Raw genomic sequence first — 27,049 nt, forward strand, 5'->3', positions numbered from 1 at the left:
AAAAAAAAAAAAAAAAAAAAAAAAAAAAAAATAACCTCAATGGAGACTACAATTTTTAGGAATTTAAAATTTTGCCTTCTTATTTTAAGACAATTATGGCAATACTTTGTATCATTTTATGACAGTATTTTATTCCCTCAATGTTATATTTGCACACACACATAACATTTTTTTTTTTTTTGGCATCTCCAGATGGTCTCATGTCACCAAACACAGTGCTGTATCTTTAGTTTTTTGTTTGTGGTCTGATTTCTCTGTCACGGGGTGGTGAGGAAGAGCAGAGGCCGAGTGGATGTGAGCTGCTGCCGTCATGCTGAGAGCGCCTGATGGTAGGACACAGTGTGTGTCCCAGAGAGTCGCCAGAGCTGGGGTAGAGCATGGGCACCGAGGAGTGTCGTACCGCGCGGTCTGCAGTGTGTGGACACCAGAGGCGCTGCTTAGGGAGCGACTGTATTCCACCACACAGCCATTTGCTACATCCAGGCAGTGCTGTCCATTTCATCTTGTTTGTGGCATCGTTTGTTTTTATATACCATCAGTGAACTTGCTTTGGTTTCATTTGTGTAGGAACTGTCAGCATATCCACTGAGTTTGCATTTGTGCATAGTTAAGTGGTATCAAGATACTTAAGTATATGTGGCACTTAAGAGTTCACGAGTGGAATTCAGCGGAGTTCAAGTGCTTTACTATTGTGTGACTTTGGGAAGGTTAAATATATTCTCCGAGGGCCGGGGATGTAGCTCAGCAGTACAAGCGCCTGCCTAGCAAGCGCAAGGTCCTGAGTTTGATTCCTGGTATGCTCCCACCAAATATATATATATTCTCCAAGTCTTGATGTATTCCTCTGTAAAATAGGGTGCCAGGGCTCCTCCTGTTATAAAGTTATGAGATGAATTGAGTTTATCCACCTAAAAGATAAACCTACTGGCTGACTTATAGTGAGTGCTCTGTAATTGTTGACTTTGGACATAATTTCTGTAGCAAGAATGCATGAATATTTGAGTTGAGAAGCTTGCAGACAGGTAAAAGCTTTGGTGTTTTTGGGAGATTTTTAGTTTAATTTTGATTTGGTGTTTTAGGGTAACAGTCACATAATCTGTCAGATACTCAGTTTCCTAACAACTGCCCAGGGTTACTGGGAAAATAATGGCAGTGAGTCAGGGCTTTGCAGAGAAATACAACTAATGAGACACACACACATCCATGGGTGCATGTACATGTTTCTGTGTACTTGGATGAGGAAATTTATTAGGGGAAGGGGCTCATACGACTATAGAGGCTGAGAAGTCCCACAGTCTACTGTCTAAAATCTGGACACGTGGGAAAAGCCAAGGACGTAATTCAGTCCATTCTTTCAGTGCCTGAGAACAAGGAAGCCCTTGGAGTCTGGCTGGAGACTGAGGTGGGGGTGGGGCAAAGCTGCCATCCTCACAAAAGGACTGAGAGCCAGAAAGGCTAAGAGCCAGGAGCGCTGACATCCAGAGACAGAACTAGATGGCTGTCCCAACTCGAGAATAGAGAGCCCTGCCTGGCAAGTGCAAGGTCCCGAGTTCAATTCCTGTACCAAAAAAAGGAGAGAAAATAGAGAATCTTTGCCTCTTTTATTCTGCGTGGATCCTCGGTGGGTTTGATGATGCCTGCGTGTGGATCTTATTTACTCCTTTTCCTGATCAAAATACCGAGCTCTTTAGGAAACTCCCTCAGAGACACCTTGAAATGTTTTATCAGCCATGCGGGTGTCCTTTGGTGCAGTCAAGTTTGCACATAGAATCAACCATCGCTGAGCCCCACTTGCTAGACAATGTGTGAGCACCTGTGCGCATCCTCTGTAGTGCCGTGGGAAGCTTGGCAGAGGGCATAGCCCTGTGTCTCTTTCTGTAGAGAAAGGGACTGGGACACAGAAGAGGCAGAGATTGTGCTGAGCCCTGTGGCATTTAAGCGACAAAGCAGATGGTGGAATTAGGAAGTGCAATCAGGAAGAGCTCGCTTCCAAAGCTCTGCTGTCTGCCTGAGGGCCTACTGCAGGGCAGAGGTGATTCCTCCAGGAGAATTAGTGTGTGTGTGTGCGTGTGCGTGTGCGTGTGTGTGTGTGTGTGTGTGTGTGTGTGGGGGGACACCGGGAGTTGCAACAGTAGGAATAAACTTGTGATATGGGAAAAGCGAGGAATCAGCTGGGATATTAGATTGACGTTCTGGTAGTCAGGCATCATGCACAATGGAAACTCGGGATGCCTAGAGAAGAAGGCAGAACGGTGTCCTAAAGATAAATGACTGGCTTTTCATATTCACCCGGGACTAGCTGATTGTTCGTATACATTGTTTTTCTCATTGCTGAGGTTTGAACGCAGGCTTTTTACAGTGAGCTACATTTTCAGACATTTATTTTCTATTTTGAGACAGAGTCTCACTAAATCACTAAGTTGCCCAGGGTGGGCTTGAACTTGTGATCCTCCTGCCGCAGCCTCCCAGTGTTGGGATTACCCACATGTACCACCACACCTGGCTTTGTGTAGGCTTTTAAAAACTAAATTTCTTCAATTTAGGAATGATATTGGTATTATTAAAATACCAAGTATTTGGAAATTAAAGGAAACCAGTATATCTTGTAAGACTGTCTAGGGAGATAGGATCCCTTACATCTAACTCCAGTTCAATATTCAGTAGCTGTGTAGTTTTAAGCAAGTTATATTTTATCCCTATGTTTAATTTTCTCACTTATGCTGGTTGTAAAATGGTCGTTGCTTATCTTTGCAAAGCATACTAGCAGCACAGCTCACTTTTCAATTAATATCTACTGAGTGTCAAGGAGTCTTCTTTTTTTTTTTGGTTTCTTCAGACAGGGTCTTGCTGGACAGTTCAGGCTATCCTTGAACTAACTATATAGCCCAGGCTGACCTCGAATTTGCAGCAAGCCTCCTGCCTCAGCCTCCCGAAAGAAGTCTTCTTAGCTTGAAGGATCAGTATGGGGAGCTCTCAGCTCTCGTTGGCAGGGTGAAGAGGGCCAAAACAGTAGAGCAGGAGGAAAATTTACGTAAGAAAGAATGAGCTCAGGCATCAGTTCCTGGGCCACAGTATTCACAGTACCGTGTATCATATCTCAGTACTCACAAATTAATTTTGTTATTGAAATAACTCTACAGAGTAGTCTAGATGGAGAAAAAACTGTGTTCCTTCCAGTAGTGACTGCTCAGAAGGCATCCCCGAAGCACCTAGCCTTGCTCCTAGAGACCCCTCTGGAATGGCTTTGGAAGACTGGCAGGCCCCAGTGCAGCTTGGCTGTGGGAGGAGCTGCATGGGTTAGATGCGCAAAGAGCACTTCACTCCTTACCTCTGGGCTGCCTGGTAAACCCCTTACCATTTCCTCTCTTTCTTAGCACTGCCTCACCTCCCGGGGTTACCCTGAGCTGAGGCTACAGCGAGGAAATACTGTATGTGCATGGTGAAAAGCACAGTCTATCTGTGAAGGCGCCGAGCATTTCTGACTCCCAGCCGCACATTTCAGCTCCCTCCAGACATTTCCAGCTGGTTGTCCCTTAGTCCCGCAGGACCCCCCATTTGGTGCTCTCTCTCCCGTAGTTGGCCGTATCAGTGTCTGCCAGTTGCTCAGTCTCAAAAGTGCTGAGCCTGCCCACCTCCTCCCTCTCACATCACCATATCTGAGTACTGTAAAGTTTGTGGCTGGGTTTTTAAGTTCTCTGCAGTCTCCGCTTTCCTTCCTCTATCTGCTGCCATTGACTTGGCTCAGAACTGTGGCACCCTCAGCAGAAGTATAGCAGGCTCCTAGCTGGCCCCCTTACCCCCTCACTCCTCATACACTGATGTCGATAGTTATCTTTCCACAGTTACGCCTCAACGTAGCATTCTCATTCTCCCTTAAAACCGCTGAGGGTAAATCCACACTCCTAACGCTGGCACAGAAATATCTTCCTAAACAACCTCATTGGATTTTTTCCTGTACTTCCCTCAGGCCACCCTACATTTCAGCGACAGTGGGTTTCTTTCAGTTCAGTTCCCTAAATAGTCAGTGCCCCTTTTGTTTTTGCAGCCCAGAACCCTCTTTGCTTTCTCTGCAGGAAAACTCCTACTTATCCTTTGAAAAACCATATCAAAGTATCACTTCCTTCCTGAAACTCCCCGCTTCCCCTGCCCCACCACTGTCCCACTGCATGCCATGCCGTGAAAGCACATTGCTTTATCATGAATCATCCCTTGCTCCCCTTCTACCTACCATATTACTGTGAAATCTTCTTGTTGAGACCCTTGATCCCTTAACTTAGAGACTCCAGCACTTGGCGCTATGCTTGGCGCCTGGTTGATACCCAATCGTTATTTGCTGGTAGAATAAATAAAGTGATGCACAACTTCAGCTTGAATCTTTGCTCATTTTATAGGATGATATTTGATAACAAAGTCCCACTAGTAGTTGAGTAGATAATGTGTCGTGAAGCATGAGTTTAGGGTGCATAAGCCAACCCAATATCGTAATTATCCTGGATTTTTCTGTGTAGATTGATCCACATCTGACATCTGCTTTTAGTAACGGTAGAGATGAACATTTTGGGAACAAACCCCAGCCTTCTGCTCCCAGTGAGCTGGCAGGTGATGAATGCCCCCAGAGAGCAATGCCTTGATAAACTCCATGGTCTTGACAGGGATTTTTTTCAGGGCGGGAGACTTGGGGTCATTTATTCTTCCTTGTGCTATTAATGTTTTCCAAGGTTTTTACAGTGACCATGGATGACTTCATAGGAGGTTGCTGCCCTGGAGGTTTCTTTTGCCCATTAGCTAGTGCAGGCCCAGGAGCAGGTTGGGTTACCCATGTGTCCACAACCTGGAACCATGCAGCAGGTTCCTTGTGAGCTGGGCCGTGTGCTCACCCTTCCATTCTGTCTCACATTCATTGTGCTTCAGCTACACAGGTATTTTGTTTATTTGTTTATGGCTTTTTTTTTTCCTTGGACCTAGGAATTGAACTCAGGACCTCATGCTTGCTAGGCAGGCACCATGCTGCTGAGCTGTATCCCTGGCCTTTTTTTATGCTTTTTACTTAGCAAATACTTGCAAGTGTTGTACTATGGGTCAGACAGTCTTTTAAGCGCTTGGCAGTAGTAGTTCACTTAATTCTCCTAACACACCTATGGCATAGATGCTATTGTTTTTCCATTTTACAAGTGAGGGAACTGAGGTCACAGTGGAATATGTTGTTCTGTCCACTCTCCAGGGATTTCTGTCTCTCCCATCCCTCCTCAGGAAGAGGAGCCTTAGGGCAGTCATACATCAGAAGAAGGGTTTTGTGGTTTTGAAAGAGAGGCCTGATGGATCTATAGACAGGAGAAGGAAGTCCTTGGAACGGACCTATTGGGAAGATCCTGTCTCCCTGTCCTGGCTGAGGCTCTCTCCATGCTTGGACGCTGTGTTGCTCCTCTGGGACTCGGCTCCGTGAATCCTTTCATCCCATGCAGCTGGGGCATCCCAGAGCCTGGTGGGTTCTGGGCTTAAACAAGGTCCTTAGGTAATGTGTTTAATGAGTATGGGCTGCAGTCTCCTCATCTGTGAAATGAGGGGAATAGTGCCTACTTCATAAGGGTATCGCGTCAGCAGAGTGAAATGCAGATGCTAAATGCCAGCTACCAGACACTCTTATGTCCATTTGACCCTTCCTTAGCAGCAAAACGCTAAGATTTTAGAGAGTGCTTGAACTGCAGTAGAACGTTAGGGGTGTCCCTCACAAGGGCTGCTCTGTCCTTTCTGTAAAGCAGTGAGCGAGGCTGTGCACTGAGGCGAGGGGAGTGGAGACGGTCTGCAGTTCTGACAGGGCTGGTGGTCTCCACAGAGGCTACCAAGTTCTCCCCACAAGAGGTCAAGGAGGAGTGAAGAGCAGCACTGAGGGCCTAGATGGCGTGGAGAGGACAGGTATCCGGCAGCCAGGTATGAAGGGACCAGGGAAAAGTGTAAAGTTATGGACAGAACAGGGGACAGAGAGGAATGCCAAGAGACTGTGGGATTCGTGTGCACACGTGTGCACGCGTGTGTGTCAGAGACAGAGGACACACAGAGAGACAGAAATAGTATGAATGAGAATGCTCTGGTGCACTGAAGTCAGGGTAGCCTGGTCACAGGGAGCTGCTGACAACCAAGATTGGGGCAAGTGTGAAAATCTTGTGGTGACTGAGGATGCAGGGCAAGTTCCGGGCAGTAGGGTGGGGAGCTCAAAGTTGGTGGCCGGAGCAAGATTCAGAGCATTAGGTGAAAGTTTTGGATGACTAAGGCCAGCGTATGGCTGGTCATTCCCATTACAACGATGTTCTTCATTTGCCTCATTTTCCTTCTGTTATTTACCAGGTAAATACCCACCAAAAAAAAATAGCCTTGGTTTTTACACAACTTTTTGCATGGAATGCATGTTAATATTATTCAGCAATTATAAAAAAAGTTTTCCAGGGCGTATTTGTCATACTTTCTAATGGTTTCATTCGGTCAAGTTATCCTTGCACAACTGCTTTGTATTCTTTCGGGTTTCACTCTACTGTAAGTTCCAGGGTGTGGATGGTTTTGGGAGGCAGGTCTTGACATGCTGTTAGTTAATTGTTGCTGGAAGATCTGCAGTGAGCAGGGAGAGCGGGCCATGGGGAGGAGAGGTGGACTCCGAATGAGCGCTGTGTGAACACCTGAGCCCACCTCGCCTCACTCTGAATCCTGCGCTGCGTCTCCTGCAGGGACCTGCACAGAGGAGGAGCTTGGGTCTGTGATTGAATAATGGAGTTTTGTATGGCTTTCTTTTTGAGCACTGTTATCAAGAACTTGAAGAAATTGAACATGTGTGCCTGAAAAGGGAAGGCAACAGTGAAAAGGAATCCATGCCTCTGTTCTAGAGCTGTGTTTCAGGCAAAAACAGAACAATTTCATCTTTAGAGATTAAAGAACTTGATATTTTTTGGTTATAATCATCACAATGTCAGCGTTTTGATCCATTTCAGTAAAGGAAGACATAATTTAGGTAATTACAAAATGGTAATATTTTGAATTAGTAATTTCATTAGCAAATATCACCATTAGAAACACTTCTCATTTATGTTTTCCAATTGTAATGTATCTCCTCTTTTTTTTTTTTTTTTTTCACAGAAAAAGTACAGAAAGGGGTTTATTGATATTTCCCGAATCAAGTGTGTGGAAATAGTGAAGAATGATGATGGTGTCATTCCCTGTCAAAATAAATATCCCTTTCAGGTGAGCTGATGCATTTTACAAAAATGTGATGCTGGGCTTTTGGTCATATGTCCTATTTGACATTAGTTTCCTGTCATTGGTTTGGTGGTTGATTTTTAGGTTAATTAGTTGCTTTAATAACTGCTTCTCTTGAAGCCGGGTGCGGTGGCTCACACCTGTAATCCCAGCACTCAGGATGCTGAGGCAGGAGGATCATTGGGAGTTCGAGGCCAGCCTGGGCTACAAAGTGAGCTCAAGGCTAGCCTGACCTGCATAGGGAGATCCTACCTCAAAAAGACCAAAAAAAAAAATTGCTTTTCTTCATGAACTACATACGCCTTCAGTGAAACATTATCTTATCCTTATTTTGGTTGTCAGAGTCTACCAGTGATCTGGAGTCTAGAAGCCTAGCTTTTATCTGCTCCTGTTCAGATTTATCAGAATGCTTAGAATAAGGAGTGGGGGCTGAGACTGAATGAAGTGCTATCTCTGTGAATTTGAGCATCCTTTTAAAAGTATGATCATGTTATTTCATTTTCCCTTACAATGATCCTGTCCACAGATGGTATGAATAGGTAAATGTCATATTATTCTCACTTATGCCAGAGAAGATTGAGGCTCACACACAGGAATGACTCACCCAGAGCAGCTTTGTGAATGAAAGGTCAGCCAAGGGCACGCACACATCTCCCTGGTGTCACTCCCGAGAAGGACGGTGCAGTGCGCAGGGCCGTTCCACGTTCATACCAGGCCCTTGGTGCGCAGCACCCTGGGCACTCAGGAGTGTGGGGTTGGACCCTGACATTCTGAGCTCATCAGAGGCACCACGAGGCCGCCTCTGGCTCCTCAGCACCCCCTCTCTGGTGGAAAGCATTTTTTGCTTTCTTTTAAGCAATGCACATCACAAGCGGACATGAAAGTCCACTTTTACTCATGGCTGTGGTCCCACCCTGAAGTGGGAGGAGAAGGTGAGCCGGGAAAATCTCTTTCCAAGTATTGTAGTGGAGTTTTGGTTTTTAATTGTTACTGAGAAACTATAAGTCACTTTCACAGTAAGCATTTACCAGTTTGGAAGGTCAGATCCCTGGGGAGCAATGAATTTCTAAACTTGAAAGGTTAGACTGCATCTATCAAGATTTAAACCGGATTTCCACCATGGTGACAACACTACAGGAGGAAGGACTACATTTGAATTCCTTTTCCCATCCTCCTTGTATATCTGCCATTTCTCTGGGTAGTGAGCAGGGATAGTAAAGTGCATAAGGAGGCAACTCAGAGCCCATACTGTGGCAAGATTTGTCATTACTGCCTCTGTGACCTTCTGTGAGTCAGTTGTGGCTGATACAGTGTGTCAACTTGGGGAGTCTAGAGGTTTGGCTAAGTGACTCAGCAGGGAGCCAGGGTGCTTACTTTGTATACATCCTGAGCCTGTGGAAGAGGAGGGCATGGAGATTATGTGAGAGCTGCACGCCCCCTGGGTGGGGGTAGCCTGCTTACAAAGTAAGGGCAGGGAAAGAAGCTGCTTGCCGCCATTCCTCCCTTTTGCTCTGGCTGCTTTGCTGTTTTCTGCCTGCATGAACGTTTGCTCTCTGCCATGTGCCACTCTGTCTCGGAGCCAGCCAAGTATGGACTGAAACCTCCACAGACTGTAAGCTAAATAAACCTTTCCTTCCTTAATTTTGGGCGTCAGGTACTTTGTCTCAGCAGCGAGACAAAAGTAACTAAGACAGTCACGCAACCTGTCTGTGTCTGCTTCCTGTGCCAGAAAAGGGAAACAGTATGACAGTGTCCACCTGGTTGAGTTGCTGTGGAGATTAACTGAGGTGACTAGCTGAGGCATATAGTAAGAGCAAGGCATTTATTGCTGTATTACTCCATTATTGCTGCTTCTTTTACTGCCTTAGTCATCAACATTGTACCTACCACCCAGACCTGGAAGTGAGGCCAGCTTAATCTCAGCTGAAGGTGTTGAGTACATTTACAGTGCAGGCCTGCACGCATCTGAGTGTGTGTGTCTGTGTGTGTGCATATGTCTGTGTGTGTATGCATGTGTCTGTCTGCCTGTGTGTGTATTGTTGTTTGCTGTTTAGTACAGACTCCTGCCACACTTCTGATGGCTCTGGGACATTTCAGAGGGTTGCAGGCAGTTGTGGGGAAGCTATGGTTTTCATGATTCCAGGTTCAGCTGTTTCCAAGTGAAAGAGATCTACTCTGCAAATTTTAGGTTAGCTTTAATGTTGATGATAAACAGGAGAAAAGAAAGCACTCCATCCTTGAACTACTTAAAGTTGTTGAGGTGATTAAACCTAAAAACAGATAAAGAAATTATGAAAGTTAATCAAGAAAAGGTGAATTTGAGCTGCAAAAATAGAATATAAGGGAGGAGAAAACAGGGAACCAGCTGCTGAGTAGGATGCCTCGTTCGCGCTTCCTTGGACGAGTCATTGCTGGTGGCAGCTGAGATTTAGAGATTTCCAGTCTCTAAACCCAGGAGATGGTGTGCCTTTCGGGGTTTTAAACCCAGCTCCATTTCTGCTATCCTACACCTGCTAAGTCTATCGGATAAATGAACAGGTGAATGAAGATATAAATAAGGAGGACAACTGCTGAGTTAGTGGGGTTACTAAGAGTTTTTCCTCCCTGGTAAAGTGGCTTGTGCACTTCAGCAAGGGAAGTTTGTCCAGCTCTCCTTTCCAACAGCCTCTGCTACTCTCACTGGAAGACTCCCTTTACTCCACTGCCCCATGGAGCTGTCCTTGTGGGCGCTAGGAAGGATGGCCCTCCTAGAGTGATCTGGGGCTTGCAGAAGGGAGGATGCTCCCTCGGAATATCTCACCATCCTGTCCATGCCCATTGTGGTATCTTACAGAGATACAGGTACTCCACTTTAGCAAGACAATAGATTAAGCTAGTTTTACTGCACCACTAAAGACCTGAGCTGCTACACAGATAAAAAAAAAAAGGCAGCCTATGTGAAGTGCTTAGCCCAATGCAAGGAGTCAGCAAGTTATTATAATGAAACAAATTATTTTTGCAATGCATGGCAGATTTCTGGAAGATCCAGAGTTTTAGCCTTTCCAGGTACATCAATGTCAATTCAGAATTTTCATGGTGTGTGTGTGGTTTTTTTTTTTTTTTTTTTTTTTTTTTGACATGATTGTGGTTGCATGGACAAACTTAGGTAAGATTTGAAAAGCATGTAGCAAATATGGACACATTGTCTCCCACGTCTCCATTAGCATTTTACCTCGCTGATACCATTTCTCAGATTCTGTATGGTACTAAGGTATCCCGAGACATTCATGTTTGATTCACTTTTTATGTTGTAGATAGTGGCAGCAAAGTGCTGGATGGTGCCTAGCATTATTTGTTTTATGATGGTCACAGGGCTGCTAGAGTGCATTCATTTCACTAAAATGAATGAGAAGGAATTACCTACTGAACAGGGTCAGGAACAGCCGTTTATCAATGTAACAAGTTTGTTTTTCAGCTCAGTGATGGGTATTGCTATGGTGCAGGCAGAGTTATAGGCATGTACTACTTTTTAGGCAAAGCGTGTCTGCTTTGTGACTGACCACCAGGGGTAAGGTGTCTGCCCAGTGACAAAATCCCTGTGTTAATTTCTCAGGCTTATTTTATCAATATTAAAAATGTAAACATGAGTCTAATTTCCGAACAGGGGCTTTCTCTTAAAGTAGCACCCTGGTTAAACACTTGTGCTCTGGAGTCTGAAGCCTGGCCTTGTGCATTACTGGCTTCATGATAATGGGCAGTTAGGTGACACAACATTAGGGGACGCCATTTGCAGTGCCTGCTGCGTGAGTGTTGCTCCCAGAGTCACACAGGAGTGGAGCACCTGCGGGCAGGCCTTCATTTCCTCATCTGTGAAGTAGAGACACTAATACCTTGGTGGTAGAGAGATTAATAAAATTAGTTACTATAAAACACAAAACCCAGAGCTAGGACAGTCAGTGCTTAATAAAGCTAGCTGTTGCAGTTACTGACGGCGGCAAAGGGAAGAAAAGCATGATCTTGAAAGAACAGTCCACTTGTCTAAAATATTTTACACAATATTGGAACAGAATAATCCCTGTTGCACCAAGTTTATCTAAGGAACTTCAGTTAATTAGATGGAAAGAAAAACAGATTAATAAAATACCTTGACTTCTTTTTTGTTCTCTAAAAACAGTCTTTTGCAAATGTGTGTCCTGCTTGTTATAGAGACAAAGAAACAGATGTGCTATTGTAAGAAAGGAATGTAGGTTATTTGCATCTGAAGTAACTGACTTTTATACAGTAGGTCGAAAATCCATTATTGGTACCTTTGTATGAAGGGCTCCAGTGCAGGCAGAAGCGTTTGTCACCGATTTTTATCTTCTGTTTTATTCTAGGTGGTTCACGATGCTAACACACTTTACATTTTCGCACCTAGTGCACAAAGCAGGGACCGCTGGGTGAAGAAATTAAAAGAAGGTAAAATTCATGTAGTGAAATATTAATCTGCACACAATTTTAGGAATAGGATATCATCACCACGAAAACAGAATTATAGCCAGTGTATCACTTGCATTTTTAATCTGTAAATCTAAATAAATACCTCTCCAAGGACAGTTGATTATGGTGATACAACATATTGAAGCTAACTTCCGTTTTTAAAATCTGATTTTTTTCTAGTGGTATATAGTTTGTAAGAAAAGCATGCTGCCATTTAATGTGTTTGGAGGTGGTAAAGCACCTTTTATGATAATAGGATTTGTGAGAACGGTATTTTCTAAGAAATTGCCCATGTAGTCATCCTTGGGATATATTCATGAAGTGTTTAATTGGGTGATTTGTCCTGCACAATCCTCGCTGCTTCTCCTGGGGAAAGAAATGGTTGTGAGCTGACTTTTGCATTTATTCATTATGGTGTCGCAGCAGTCACTTCAGCTGACAAGGTGTCTCACTGAAAAAAAAAAGTGAAAGAAAACCATCTGGCTCTTCTGAATGTTCTCACTTGACATTATGAGGGTGTTCTTATGGAAAAAATGTGGTATCTGAGGAAGAAGTAATGATTGGCGGTATTGCCTACCAAACATGCTGTAGTCTGTTTTTTTTTTTTTTTTTCTTCCCTGCTAATCATCAGTATGCTTGTGAATTGCAGAAATAAAGAACAACAATAATATTATGATTAAATATCATCCTAAATTCTGGGCAGATGGAAGTTATCAGTGTTGCAGACAAACTGAAAAACTTGCACCTGGATGTGAAAAATACAATCTTTTTGAGAGTAGTAAGTAATTATTTAATTTTCTAATTATATTGCATTCAGAATGAACATATTATTCATATGATGAGAAAGTGATAGGGTTTTGATTTAGGTACAACATACTTTCTTGAAAAGTGTAAATATAGACTAGGCATGCTTTATAAGAATAATCATATTTGGTTAACACTGGGACCCTCTCATGGAATCAGAAGGTTTCTTTGGGGAGAACTTTCATTACAACAAGGGAGCCTGTTAAAAAAGTATCTATTAAAAGAATAAACTTAATTTGGTACTATCAGCAACTCTCCTTTAAAATGTATATTTGTCAGCAAATACTGTAAACCTAGATTGTAGCTGCAAATCTTATGTAGCAGTGCATCTGCAGTCTGAGTGGAACCATTTTTGTTTTAATTGGGCTTAATGGGTATGGATTTGGTTGTGTCTTCACCATCTGTCAGAGCATTAGACTGTCATAATGATACTTTTATGTAAATGTTCAGATGAATAAAAATGTCCAGAGTAAAAAAAGAAAATGTCTAGGGTTAATTTTGATACATCAGACACTTAAAAGTTCTGGAAGTGAGAGGCCCATAGTTAAAAATACACAGAAGCACAAAAGTGCTACAGAGTGGTGCGTTTCTTGTACTTTCTTTTCTTGCTGGCGTTGAGCATTATGCTGTGTCAGTCTGAACCAGTCAGCTTCTGGGTGTGAGCAGAATGGCTGTTTGGCAGGAGTACCCCTTGTGCAGGAAGCCAGCCCTGATTCTGTAAGTCTTTCCATCCTGATTTTCCTGGAATGTCCTGACATTAATTTATCACATTAAAGAGAAAGGTCTAAGTTTCCAAGGTTGTTATTATTTCGTGTTTCAATTTCTTAAAGTTTGATATTAGGTAATGTATACTCTAACCCACTATAAAAAGAAACCGAAAAGTTACAGCGACTTAAACTAGAAATGTATTTCAGTTTCATGTAATTATCACAGGTAGGTAGTTCCTGGGATTGCTGCAGCTCCAGTCTTTTTCTTCCTAGAAGCAGAAAGGGGGAACAGGGTCCAGGATGCACACAGGAGGTACTTTTAGCGACCAGATCTAAAAATGGCACGTCCCATTTAGACACAGAGCCCTTTGATGAGAGCTTCATGCCATGTCCACTTAGCTGGGTTGTTATGTACAGGCCACAACTGTAGACCTATAAACTGTGGAGGAGAAGGGACAGACTTGCAGAGTTTATTAATTTTTCAGTGTTGTCAGTACAGAAGTCCTCCCTTACCCGCAGAAAGACCTTCCAGTGTCCCCTGTGAAAGCTTGAAATCACAGATAGCACTGAATCCTGTATGTGCTGGTTTTTTCTATACATACTTGTGATAAAGTTTAATTTATAAATTTGGCACAGTAAAGTATTATCATTAATAACTAATAATAAAATGAAACAATTACAATAATATACTTTAATAAAAGTTCTGTGAATGTGATCTCTGTCTACATATATGAGACATGATAAAATATGGTGAATGTTTAAATATAAAAAACTCTTCTTACAATAAATGACACATTACCATTAATCTCGTTCAAAATACTCCCCCTCACTACAAACACATTTGTCTCATTGTTTTTGCCACTTTTGGAAGCAGTTCCGGAAGTCTTCTTTAGTGAATATTTTTGCATGGCTGTCTCAATGTCCTGAGCCCATTCAAATGTATATGGAAAATTCTGTCAAATACAGCACTACACTGTGTTTTCATGCACCTTACCTACTGCGTGGTGCAAATTCTGGCTTTTCTTTAAAGACAAAATGACCATGAAAGGTAAACATTTGAATCAGTTGAGAATATCGAGGCAGCCACAACAGTACAACTACAGACACTCATGAAAGGACTTCCAGAACTGCTTCAGAAAGTGGCAAGAATAATGGAATAAGTGTGTTTAGCATGAAAGGGGTATTTTGGGGGGATCAGTGACAAGGTTCTTTTACTGTAATAAATTCTTTTCTCACCATATATTTCAGTCACACTGTGTATCTTACTGTAGTGTGGGTCTTAGGAACCTGAGCATACATTTTTTTCCTTCCCATTAAGTCGAGAAGTTTCTTTCACCCGTTCACTTAAGGGAAGCATCCCGGCTTCCCTTTGGGATGTCTGAGTTTCTGGCATCACTCTTCTTGCACATTGAAGCTATTACTAAGTAAAATAAGGGTTAGTTGGACACAAGCACACCGAGGTACTAGCAGGCAGTCTGATAACTGAGTGGGGCTAATGGAGTGGGTAGGGTGTGTACTGTGGACAAAGGGATGATTGACGTCCCAGAGGGACCAATCCCTCCAGTGTGAGATTTATCGTGCCCCTCCAAACAGTGCATTTTAAAACTACTAATTGTTTATTTCTAGAAGTTTCCAGTTAATGTTTTCATCCTGTGATTGACTGGGAGTCATGAAAAGTGTGGAAAGTAAATCCCAGGCAAATAGGGGACACCGCTGTAACTCAGCTCAGTTTTTGGTTCAGCAAGCATTGTTGAGAGCCAGATGTTTATGCAGTAGTGGGGACACAACGCAGTTGCACTCTGCACCACTCTGCACCTGGCAGAGTGGGACCCTTGTTTGTGTGTTCATTCTCACTGTTCCTTACCGATGATTGGCAGGCAGCATTTTGACCTGCGTTTATCGTTGGCATTTTCAGGTATAAGAAAGGCACTGCCTCCGGCACCAGAAATAAAGAAGGTATGTGGGCTCTCTCTTTTGGAAGTTGTGTCTTTAAGTCTTTGTCTTTACATTTCAGAAGGTTTTAAAGTTTATTGAATATATATGTGTATGTGTATATATGTATTTTTAAGTGAGATTAAGTACTTTACCTAAATTCAAAGTAAATATCACAGCTAAGACTGCACTCTGACTCCAGAGCTTAGGTTTGTCATGTGTGTTCTTTTCCCCTTAAACATAATTTTCTAAAGTAATAGTTGCTCACTGATGTTTCCCTTCACTTTTTAAAATCAAACTTCTTGTTTTGAGATTACTACAGATTCACATGCATTTGAAAGAAATAATATAGAGATACTCCATATGCCTTTTACCCCACTTCTCCTAATCTGCAGAACTAGTACAGGTATCACACCAGCATGTTACAGTTTAATACAGAACACCCTTAGCAACTGTGTGAGATTGCGTTCTTTCATGTGATACTGCTTTTCCCTGGGACCAGCTTGGCAGCACATCTACTATAGCTTATTTGAATTGTTCTTGGTGTTTAATAATATCAGTTGTATTGGATTTTATTATTGTGAGATTTTATTATGTTCTGCTTTTTATTTTTGTAGTGCTGGGTCTCAAACCCCAGCCTTCATGCATTTGAGGCCAATATTCTACCCCCAAGCAACTCTCCCACTTTATTGTGGGATCTGTTTTCCTCTGACATTTTGCAGATAGCTTAATTTACAGAGTTGTATAAGAGGTGTGAGACTTAAAGACATATTTCACTCTTGAAACCACAGTATGAGGGATGTTTTAAAAACATTTAATGGTATGTCCTTGAGGAGTGGGGCATGGTAAAAAAAAATGTACTTTGGACTCAGTGAGTTGATGTGAATTTGATATGAGCAAATCTTGATGGGTTACTTAAATCATTATTGTCTCAGTTATGAAATGGAAATTGTAATGCTCTATTTGATGGGAGCAATTTTAAGATTAAATGAAGTTAGGCATGAAGCATCAGCATGCTTGTAACCCAGCACTTGGGAAACTGAGAAAGGAATCACTCAGTTCATGCCAGCCTGGGCTAAATAGTGAGACTGTGTAAAAAAATAAATAAAATTTTAAAAAGAATAAATAAAAAAAAATGTAGATCCTAAGCATGTGCCTTACACTTTGTAGGCATAAAGAAGTACAGATTCCTTTGAGTGCGAGGAGACCAGCTCAAAATCTCTGTGCACTGTTTCTGTGTTCAGGCCATTTTGGTAGCGTGTCTACCTTTAGTCCTGCTAGTGTCTACTCACCTGTTACCTGTGCATCTCCCCAGAAGACCATCCCTTACGCTGAGCAAAACTTTAAAGCCAGTTCTTCCCTCTTCCTCCTCTTTCTCCTCCTCCTCCTTTCTTTCCTCCTCCTTTTCCTTCTCTTCCTCCTCCTCCTCCTCCTCTTCCTCCTCTTTCTTCTTCTAGACAGGGTCTCACTCTGTAGTTTAGTCTGGCCTTGAACTCACTATATAGATCAAACTGTCCTGAAACTTATGGCAATCCTCCTGCCTCAGCCTCCTAAGTGCTGGGATTGCAAATGTGTGCCACCACACCCAGCTCCATCTTCTATATTCTGAAAGTCTTAAGAAGTTTAGGGGCTGGGGATTTAGCTCAGTGGCAAAGCGCCTGCCTGGCAAGCGCAAGGTCGTGAGTTCGGTTCCTGGTACCGGAGAAAAACAAACAAAAAAAAAAAGTTTAGTAGCATCAACATTATCAGACCGTGATTTTACCATATTATATTAGTTGACTTAGACTTGAAGTTTCTATCTTATTCTATGTGTGAATCATTTCATGTTTTGCTTCATTTATAAGTTTTGAATATAAGACTAAACTTTCAGATGTCTTCTTTGTTCAGCGAAGGCCTCCCCCACCAATTCCTCCTGAAGAAGAGGACAACAGTGAAGAAATAGTCATAGCAATGTATGATTTCCAAGCAACAGAAGCACATGATCTCAGATTAGAGAGAGGCCAGGAGTATATCATATTGGAAAAGAATGATGTTCATTGGTGGAGGGCAAGGGATAAGTATGGGTAAGTACTGCCTGCCCATGTGAGATGAGCAGTGGTGGATGGGAGTAGGTGCTGAGTGAGTGTGAGCTTTAACTTAACATAATGAGATGAGTTTAGTTGGCCATAAGTTAAAGCACGCCTTATTACCAAGAAAATTCACAGTGTATTCTGAGTAGTTCTTCATTGAATGTAAATTGATCAGTCACTTCTTTCTATAAGACTACTTTCTATAAGTTACACTGGTCTCTTTCTCACCCATTCTCTGTTTGACTATTGTAACCTTGGAGAAACTTACTATTTACATTTTCTTCCCCCTACAGTAAGTGATCTTAGGTTTTTCTTTTTTCCCCTTCCTTTTTTCTTCCCTTCCTCCTTTCTTCCTCTCCCTCAATTCCTTCCTTCCTTTCTTTCCTTCTTTTTCTTTTTTGCTGGTAATGGATTCCACGGCCTTGTGCATGCTAGTTGAGAACTCTGCCACTAAGCTACATCCTCAACTCAGTAATCTTAGATTTTTCTAAGAAATAGTTTATCATATTTTTATCTTAGATTCTTGTCTTTCTATGTGTGTGTATGTGTATTTATATAGATCTCTTCAAATTTCTTTTTTATTTCTGTATGTATGTATAATTAATATATATTATATATTAATGTATGCTTTTTATATATTAATATATATATGAAGATAAACAGCAAACAGTATTTATACCAGATAATTTAGGATTGGGGAGGACAAGTCTTTCAACCTTATGGGTGAATATATGGGTAGATCTAATAAACACAGGAAATGAATATATTTTAGACTTCAGTAAGAGAAATTTTTAAACACTGACAAAAGTAGATAATAGTGTCTTAGTTACTTTTTCATTGCTGGGACAAAATACCTGGGTATTTCCTCCCACAAGTTAAGGGAGGAAAGGTTTATTTATCTCACAGTTTGTAGAGGTTTCAGTCCATAGTCAGCTGGCTTGAAGGCAGGGTAGCACGGCAGAGGAGCAACGCAGAGGAAAAATAGATCATGGCATGGTAGGCAGAAGGCAGCAGTAAGCACCAGGCACCAAGCAGCAAGCCTGCCTTCCCTCTCTCCCTTTATGGTCCCTGCAGACTGTAAACCTATTGATTGGTGCTACCCACACCCAGAGTAGGACTTTCATTATCCATACCAAGAACTATGCTAAGCCAATCAGTGGACTAATCAATACATCCTTAATCCCAGTATCACACCATTAATCCACATTCACACACCCTAGATCTAGCCACTTCCCAAAAGCCCCACCTATGAGAGGATGAAGCTTTGGGAGAACACCTAAATAAATATAAGCCATAACAGTAGTATAATGGAAGTTCTGGTCACTTGACTTCAGAAATTTCCAACATTTTACTAGTCTTGATTTGTCATTCTTCCCTGAGTTTTCTCCTAGAGTATTTAAAAGTAAACTTAAGTCATGATGTCATTTGACTTCTAATTTTAACTTCTTAAAACTTTACAAAAAAAAAAAGCTTTGCCATGTCACGATCATACTTAGCAATAATTTGCACAAATATCTATACACTTTTCCTTAACATTTTTAGGCCTGGAGTAAGGTGCAGGTGATAGCCTATATACCATGTATTTACGTATTTAGCTATTAATCAGGCTGACAAACTGGTAAGCAAAATGTTACTTCTCCTCCAACTTGACAAATGTAGCTTCATAATGACAAGAAAGGCAAGGTTTGAGTTTAGATTTCTTTTTTTTTTTTTTTTTTGGTACCGGGAATCAAACTCATGACCTCAGGCTTGCCAGGCAAAGTGCTTATGCCACTGAGCTATATCCCCGGCCTGAGTTTAGGTTTCTGTGTTAGAAAGTTGGATCCCAGCACTGCTCTCCTGCCCTGGCTGCATTTCTCTTGTGTGCCATGGCCTCTTCCAGCGCATACACTCCAGCTTTGTCCACATGGCTTGCTGTAGCCCCTTACAACATGGCTGCCACTGGACCTCGGCGGAAGGAGTTGTATGTGGCTGGCCAGCATAGCGGACTCGGAGGAGAGGGGCATGTAGGCCTTGGAAATGAGCGGGAAATTCTGAGATCCTAATTACCCAGATGGTACTCTAGAAGAGTGAGGGAATACGGGCTTTAGCAGAGCTCTTCAAAGGGTGGGTCAGGACAGGGACCCTTGTGGCCCAGGTTTAAAGATGGTACTAATCATTAAATTCATTTCACCTGATTATCTCTAATATGCACCTTACAGTTGCTTTGTTGAAAAAGGATCTAAACAAAATCCACACATTGTATTTTGGCTGATACGTTGCTTATATTTCTTTTATTCTATAATTGTTGCCATCTTTTTCTCATTTTTGGTTTATTAATGAAACCAGTTCATTTACCCCATAAGATGAACCATAATCTAAATTAGGCTGATTGTTTCCTTTGTACCATTTAACATAGCTCAGTGTCTGGTGTCTCTGAAAACTGATGATTGGATCTAGTGGCTTAATCACTTTAGAGGGTAATCTCTGGCTGCCCTTAGTGAACTGACTGAGACGCTGCATGGTCTAGGTGTCAGCCTTCGTCTGCCATCATCTTCATCTGTGTTTCCCCTAAGAAGTTTAACACCATTGGTGATTATTGCTGAGATACATTGTTCCCTTAGGGATTACAAAGGGTGATTTTCTAATGTTGTTAATTCTAGCTCATTTATTTTCTGAAGAGTTGGATCATCAGTCAGTTTATTTAATTCATGTAGTAAAAAAAGGATAGAATTTTTTTGATCCTTTTGATCCTTTTAGCAGTTTTCAGAGCCGTGAGTTGATGACTGGACCAATATTTTTAGTGTTATGGGGTGAGGTCAGTCCATTGCAGTTCTCATGCTTTCTGCTTGAATCGTCTGTTCTTGGATTAGTGGAAGCTTCTTTCTTTGAGAATCCCACTAGTCTTTAACTTTTGTGTTTTCTTATTAGAAAAATAGCTCCAACTCATCTTGTGATTTTCCTCGTCAAACTTGCAATTTGACATTTTCCCAAGGAATGCTGGCTCCATTTTGTCTCAAATAGTGTTTAGGGACAATCGTTGAGATGCTTGGTTTTGAATTGCTGCTATATTGTCATTGCTTTTAGGCTTTTCTCAGTGCAGAAGGGTTGCATACATGCACGTACGTGTGTGTGTGTATACACACACGTGTTTGGTGAGTTTTTACTAATAGCTCAGATTCAACTTTGAGATCACAAAGTTTTACTTCATCTTTAATTTTACCAAGGGGTCTATTTTCTGTAATGAAAATCTTGGCTTCTACCAACAGGGTGCTTCTTAAACTATAGTATGCATTCAGAGTCATCTGGGATAAAATTAAATATTCCTTGGTCCTGTATTGTTCTTAATATGGATCTCTTGGAGTATGATTCAAGAATTTGCCTTTTAGGGGCTGGGGATTTAGCTCAGCGGCAGGCAAGCGCAAGGTCGTGAGTTCGGTTCCCGGTACCGGAGAAAAACCAAAAAAAAAAAAAAAAGAATTTGCCTTTTTTTCTTTTTTATTTTATTTTATTTTTTCCCTCGTACTGGGCATTGAACTCAAAGCCTTGCCCTTGCTAAGGAATTTGCCTTTTTACTGCTCCGTGATATTAATGCACAGAGTGGAGACTACCTTTTGTGAAACTGTTCTACAGGATCAATAGGGAGCATTTTAATCCAATGCTTTCACTTTAATGAAGCAGTAGTTTCTTTAAAACACCCTAGAAAATTGTGAATTCTGGAGAAGCATCATGGAATACTGGGAAGAGCATTAGGCCTGGTCACAACTCAGAGTTCAAGTTCTGGTCCTATGGCTGATGAGGTTTGGGACCTTGGAAAAGTGCCTTCATGTTTCCCCACCAGAAAATGGGTACAACAGTGTCTGCCTGTGTGAGATCAAATGTGGAAGTATTTTGTAAAGGGTTGGATGATATAAGTATATTGAATTACCAGGGGACAGTCAGTTTTCTTTATAAGCTTTAAGCAATATGTTTTAATTAATCCAGAAAATTATTAGTCTTTTTTTTCTTAAATAACCTCTCAGCAATTTCTGTTTACCTAAAGCATATTTCTCTTATTTCTAGGGTTGAAGGATATATCCCAAGTAATTATGTAACAGGAAAGAAATCAAACAGCTTAGATCAATATGAGTAAGTAAGTGTTTATTTCTTGAGTGTGGAAAACAGGAGTATACTTTCATTTTCCTAAATACAAAAGGCATTTTGAAGATTAATAGATATTTTTCATTATTTATAGAAGGTGGTGCCAACATATCCTTAATTCAGTTGTCTGATATGATAAAAAAACCTGAGAATTCGTTCCTATAATGCATTTTTCCTGAAGGTACTTGAGTGGAGTTCTATAAGCATTCACAACTAATTGATTTTAAATAAATCACAGTGTAACTGATTTTAAAATACAAATCATTGTTCATTCATTAAAAATATGGGAATAACATTTTCCAGAGTAGTCTTTTAAAATATTTCATTGTTTTCTTTTTCTAACTAAAATAATAACATAGGATTATTGTTTTAAAACTTTGAAACTAGAAAAAAATCTAATAAAAAAATTACTCATAAATCAGAGTTGACTTTTGTCAACATGAGTATATTTCCTTTCAATCTTTTTGTTATTTTTTTTAAAAAATCCTGTTGCATATACTGTTTTATATCATTTTTCTGATGTAAGGTTATATTATGAGTACATACTTCCTCTTGCCATTAATTATCCTTTGACATTATTTTCATAGCTGCCTTGTATTTCATTCAGTCACATTTATTAAGTATTTATTGCACTCTTAGCATGTGTGAGGTGCTATGCTGGACCTGAGGGGTATAACCAGGCACATAGCACAGTAATTGATATATCTTCTTTATGTGTGAGGTATTAGGTTGTTTTTAGTATTTTTTCTATATAAAAATAAGTGGGGTAACTTTTTCTTGCTTAAAATCTGCGTCTTGGTGAGAGGCTGCATGCACGACTTGTTCAGACTCTGCTGCGTGCTGTCACACCGCTTTCCAGAGCAGTGGACACTTGTGTCTGCTGACGCTGTCTGGCCAGGTTTTAACGCATGACTCATCCATACCACTCTTTTGTGGCTGTTCTCAGGTGGCGTAGTAATGCGACATGTACTTCTTTAAAGACGAAACAAAAAAACAAGAGGCTACTGCCTCTGTCCAGTCATTATGATAACATCAGTGTACCTTAATATCTAGAAAAGGACTAAATACTAAGTGATACCAGCCCTTAAAGTGATTTTAGAAGTAGGTAGAAGTATAAACAATATACAATCCTTCCCTGCTTAAGACATTTTGGCCCAAAGAGACTCTGTATTTTATAGTGATTCTATAAGATTGTAAGCAACCTGAAAAATTCCTGTTACCTAGTATTTTCTGTACCTTTTTAGGTTTAAATGTGCTTTAGATATACATATAATTACACCGGTGTTACAGTTGCCTACATTGTGCAGCACAGTAACATGTTGTACAGGCTTGTAGCTTAGTAACATGTTGTACAGCTTGTAGCTTGTATGTGCCACGCAGCCTAGGTGTGCAGTCATCAAGCTGTCTGTGAATGTACACTCCATGATGATCCCACAAGGATGGAATTACCTCACAAGGAATTTGAAGGTATCCTTGTCATTGAGGCATGACTATCTGAATAAAACAGGAATAGAATACCTGTCGTTGCTGGGACAAAATACCTGATGCCCAAAATTAAGGAAGGAAAGGTTTATTTAGCTTAGAGTCTGTGGAGGTTTCAGTCCATACCTGACTGATGCTGAGGCAGAGTGGCACATGGCAGAGGGCAAACGTTCATGGAGGCAGAAAACAGCAAAGCAGCCAGAGCAAACGGGAGGAATGGCGGCAAGCAGCCTCGTTCCCTCCGTTACATTGTAAACAGGCTACCCCCACCTAGGGGGCACGTAGCTCTCACATAATCTCCATGCCCTCCTCTTGCACAGGCTCAGGATGTATACAAAGTAAGCACCCTGGCTCCCTGCTGAGTCACTTAGCCAAACCTGTAGACTCCCCAAGTTGACACACTGTATCAGCCATAACAATAGGAAAAAAGCTAAAACCCTTAGAAATAGGGAAGATCCTGAAAGGTGAAAACTTGAAGCTGACTCCAAGGGATAGGAGGAGAACTAACTGATAATTGGGGAGGAGAGTGCTTAAAAAACAGATAATCCTTATCTAATTAGAATTCCTCTTATGACTCATGGGATTTCAAGTAAGGATTTTCAGTGCCAGAGTTTATGATTCATGACCATGAGCATTTTGGTTATATCTTAATTTGGAAATTTAATTGCTTCTTGGGGATTTCCTCCTCTGTGTGACTCTGCTTCTGCTGTGTGTGGTCTCTGGCATGGGAGTCCCTTCTATGTGTGTGTGCCAGGGCCAGCGATTCCACGTGATGTTGTGCAATGCCCAGCCAGATGACAGGGGACAGGTGTCTTTGTTGCGGGCAGGCAGAGTTCCTCTTTTCTGCTGCTTTCCTGCTATATGATAAGTTTTGCTTCGTTTCATTTTGGCCGTAACTCAACCTGTAATACCTCTTCCATGTCCCCATGCTAGGAAACAGCCTTCTGTCAGCTATTGCAGTAATCATTCTGCTGTTCATTTAGATTGGTTGATGGGGAATCCCAGGCCTCAATCTGTCCCTGGACTGGATCCAGGACTGCCAGACCCACAGCTGCCAAGGCTCTTAGTAACCTAGTTCTGGCCTCCACACCCGGGAACACTTGGTGAGGAGATCAGAGCAACTGCTGCCAGAAAAGAAACTATATTCATTAGAATGATCAAGACGGCGTTCTCCATGGAAAGATGCAGGAAGAGAGTGCAGAAGGTTAAAGGCTTTGAATGGGCAGCATAGGAGACAGCACCAAAAGTAAAGAACAGACAAAAGTTAGTAGCTAGTTGGTTGGTCATTTTTCCTTTATATCTGCGTGTCTTCTTTTCATGAAGAAAACGTATCCTCCCCAACAAACCTGGTCAGGCTTTGACCTTTTAGGAAGGACCGAGTGTCACCAAGCTGCTTCTTCTCCTTTATCCAGATACTGCCATGAAGTTCTGTTTCTCTGGAATGTCCAGTTGACCAGCCAGTTCAAACAACCGATGTTAGAGTTTTGATGTCTGAGAATAGATTGACAAATTACCTACCTGTCTTAGACATAATTTTCAGAGGTAGCGCTCCTTCAGCAAAGGTGTTGACGTCTGATGAGGTCTCTGTGTCAGGTTTGTGAAGGAGGTGTATGGCTGCCATCTCTGTCTGCTCGTGTCACACAGGCTCCTTCATAGTCCTCCTGTGTGTGTGCCACTTTGTGATAGGATGAATTCAGGTATTTTTCTCCTTGTCTAGGTATGTTAGTTGTCTGTTGCTGTGATAAAATACCTGAGGAAATCAGTTTATAGGAGGAAAGATTTATTTTGGCTCACAGTTTCAGAGGCATTGGTACATGGTTGGCTGGTTCCATTGTTTCTGGCCTGTGATGAGGGCATGGTGAAGCAAAGCCATGAAGCAGAGAGAGGAAGGCCCTCAGGTCCCAATATACCCTTCAGGAACATGGCCCTGGTGACATACTTCCTCCAACTAGGCCCCACCTCATGAAGTTTTCACAACTTCCTAATAGCAGCATGAGCTAGGAACACATGAGCCACTGGGGAATATTCTAGATCCAAACTGTAATGGTGGGGATAGGTATTGTGGGAAAAGCCATGAAGAGCCAGTAGGAAATTCTCATCAGTTTATTTATTCCTCCCTCTTTACTCTGTCCTTCCTTCAACATACCCTTAAAGTCTGAGTTTATACCATGTCTTAGTCAGCTTTATATGACTACAAATAAATACCTAATACAATTAATTTTCAAAAAGATTTATTTTGATTCATGGTTCTGGGGGTTTTAGTGGATGACCTGTTAGGCTCATTTTGTGCCTGTGTCAAGCAGCACATTATGGTGGGAGTTGTATGGGAGGAAAAAACTGCTTACATCATGACCAGAAAGCAAAGACAAGAACAGGAAGTGGCCAAAATCCCACAGTCCCCTTTAAGGGTACGGCTCTATGACACAAGGCCCCCCACCATAAAAGGTTCCACAACCTCCTAGTACTGCCAGCCTGGGGACCACACCTTTAACACATAGGCCTTTAGAAGATATTCCAGATCCAAACTAAGCACATCCCAAGGATGGAAACATCCATTTCAGGGAATCTAAAAACACCATACAAATGGCCTCTTGGAACAGGATTCCATAGAGTCTACTCTCTGTGCAGTGAATTCTTTATTTCTTGTTGTTTTATTTATCCCTTCCTGGGAGATGGAGTATAGTAAATGAGGAAGGAACTGCCTTCTTTGAATCTTTTATGTCTAATTTCTCCATGAGGGCTGCATGTTAGCTTTCCTGATTTCTTGCACCTGAATCTGAGTCTACCCCTCCACTGCTTACTCTCCCTGTGAAGATGCAAGACTGGATCTTGTGTTGGAAGTAAATAGAAATTTTCTCATATCTCACATTCTACTAGTTTAGAATGCATTCTTATAGTTCTAGTATTTAACTATTTTTGTGACTTTTTGACAGGTGTTTCTTGTAGCAATGGAGAAGGCTCAGGGCCAGAATTCATTTCATTCCCCTAATATATTGTATTCCTCAATTGCATTCAGAAATTGATGGATCAGCACTGCAGTTTTGTTGAATTTGGTCTCATTTAATAAAGTAGAATCCATAGGAATGAGATGATGAAAATTCTGAGGCCTGGTTCATGATCTCAGATTCTAAATAAAATATCTTAATAACACTAACTTGTAATATATATTCAGCTGCTATAAAAAGAATCCAGACAGAAAGAGATCTTGTATTTTCTTGTATTTTGGTCTTTATATTTTGCCCTCCTCCACCAGGGAAGCCTTTGTGTTCACTTGTTCAGAGTGTTTGTTGGGCCAGAGGCAGGTGCTGGTTCTTATGAAAGGCTAAAACAGGGTGGAAAACTCAAATGCCCCACAGGCTTCTGGCTGGCTTCCTGACACTTGAAGTCCCAGGATGTGTTAAAAAGCGTCTGACAAGACAAATTCAAAACTGAAAGCCAGAGTCTTTTGGCCCATTGTTTATGGTCACTTGAAGGGATTATACAGAGGGAAACCAAGAGGGGGAGTCCCTCTGAGAATGTGGTGGGAGAGGGCAGCACCAGGAGAGAGGTTTCCCAGTGGTTTATAAAGGACATGGACCTGTGGAGTGTGGCTTGGGGCAGGGGAGGAACTGGTAGGAGGGAGGGAGTGGCTGCTTGGGTGACCACAAGAGATTGGAGGTGCAGGAAAGCAGCAAGTCTGGAAGAACTAGGCAGTCTGCTCCTAAATTTCACTCCTTTTCTCTTGCATACTTGGGGCCTTCATTAAATTGAGTGGAGACCCACCATAGTGACTTGACATAAAATCTGCATTTAAGCTGAATTCAAGATACTGTAAAGTGACATTTCTTGCATGTTTGAGTCAGTAAAATAACACCTATGCTTGCTATGATTACAATAATGATGCATTAGAAACATTTTTTGTTACATAATGAAAAATGGCTTGCATAAATTATGATACATCCACACCAGTATACATAGAACTATATTGATTTGGAAAAAATGTCTATTATGTGAAAAATTCAAGTTAAGATGTATCATGTAGAGTTTGATCTCACTTTAATGAAACAATAGGAATGTGGACATTGATATATTATTTTTATAAAAATATGAATTAAAAAAGGCCTGGAATACATACATCGAAATATTGTTGTCTATTGTGATTATGAGTGATGTGTTTCATTGTTCTTATTTATTGTATTTGTTATTGATGAACTTATTAGTCCTACATGTTAAAATAACCTGTGAAAAATAACTTAT

General features: G+C 41.4%; 1 protein-coding gene across 1 annotated transcript in view; it reads left to right on the plus strand.

Moving 5' to 3' along the window:
- Tec (tec protein tyrosine kinase) overlaps nucleotides 1-27,049 on the plus strand; it is a 134,352-nt gene that overhangs the window by 90,111 nt on the left and 17,192 nt on the right. Inside the window, exons 3-8 of the mRNA XM_005391885.2 lie at nucleotides 7,123-7,227; nucleotides 11,598-11,679; nucleotides 12,350-12,478; nucleotides 15,127-15,167; nucleotides 17,031-17,206; nucleotides 21,254-21,319. Coding sequence (XP_005391942.1) covers nucleotides 7,123-7,227; nucleotides 11,598-11,679; nucleotides 12,350-12,478; nucleotides 15,127-15,167; nucleotides 17,031-17,206; nucleotides 21,254-21,319 — 599 coding nt within the window. The remainder of the gene's footprint in view (nucleotides 1-7,122; nucleotides 7,228-11,597; nucleotides 11,680-12,349; nucleotides 12,479-15,126; nucleotides 15,168-17,030; nucleotides 17,207-21,253; nucleotides 21,320-27,049) is intronic.

Source organism: Chinchilla lanigera, unplaced genomic scaffold (assembly GCF_000276665.1).
Source record: "Chinchilla lanigera isolate Chin_1 unplaced genomic scaffold, ChiLan1.0 scaffold00042, whole genome shotgun sequence".
Lineage (NCBI taxonomy): Eukaryota > Metazoa > Chordata > Mammalia > Rodentia > Chinchillidae > Chinchilla > Chinchilla lanigera.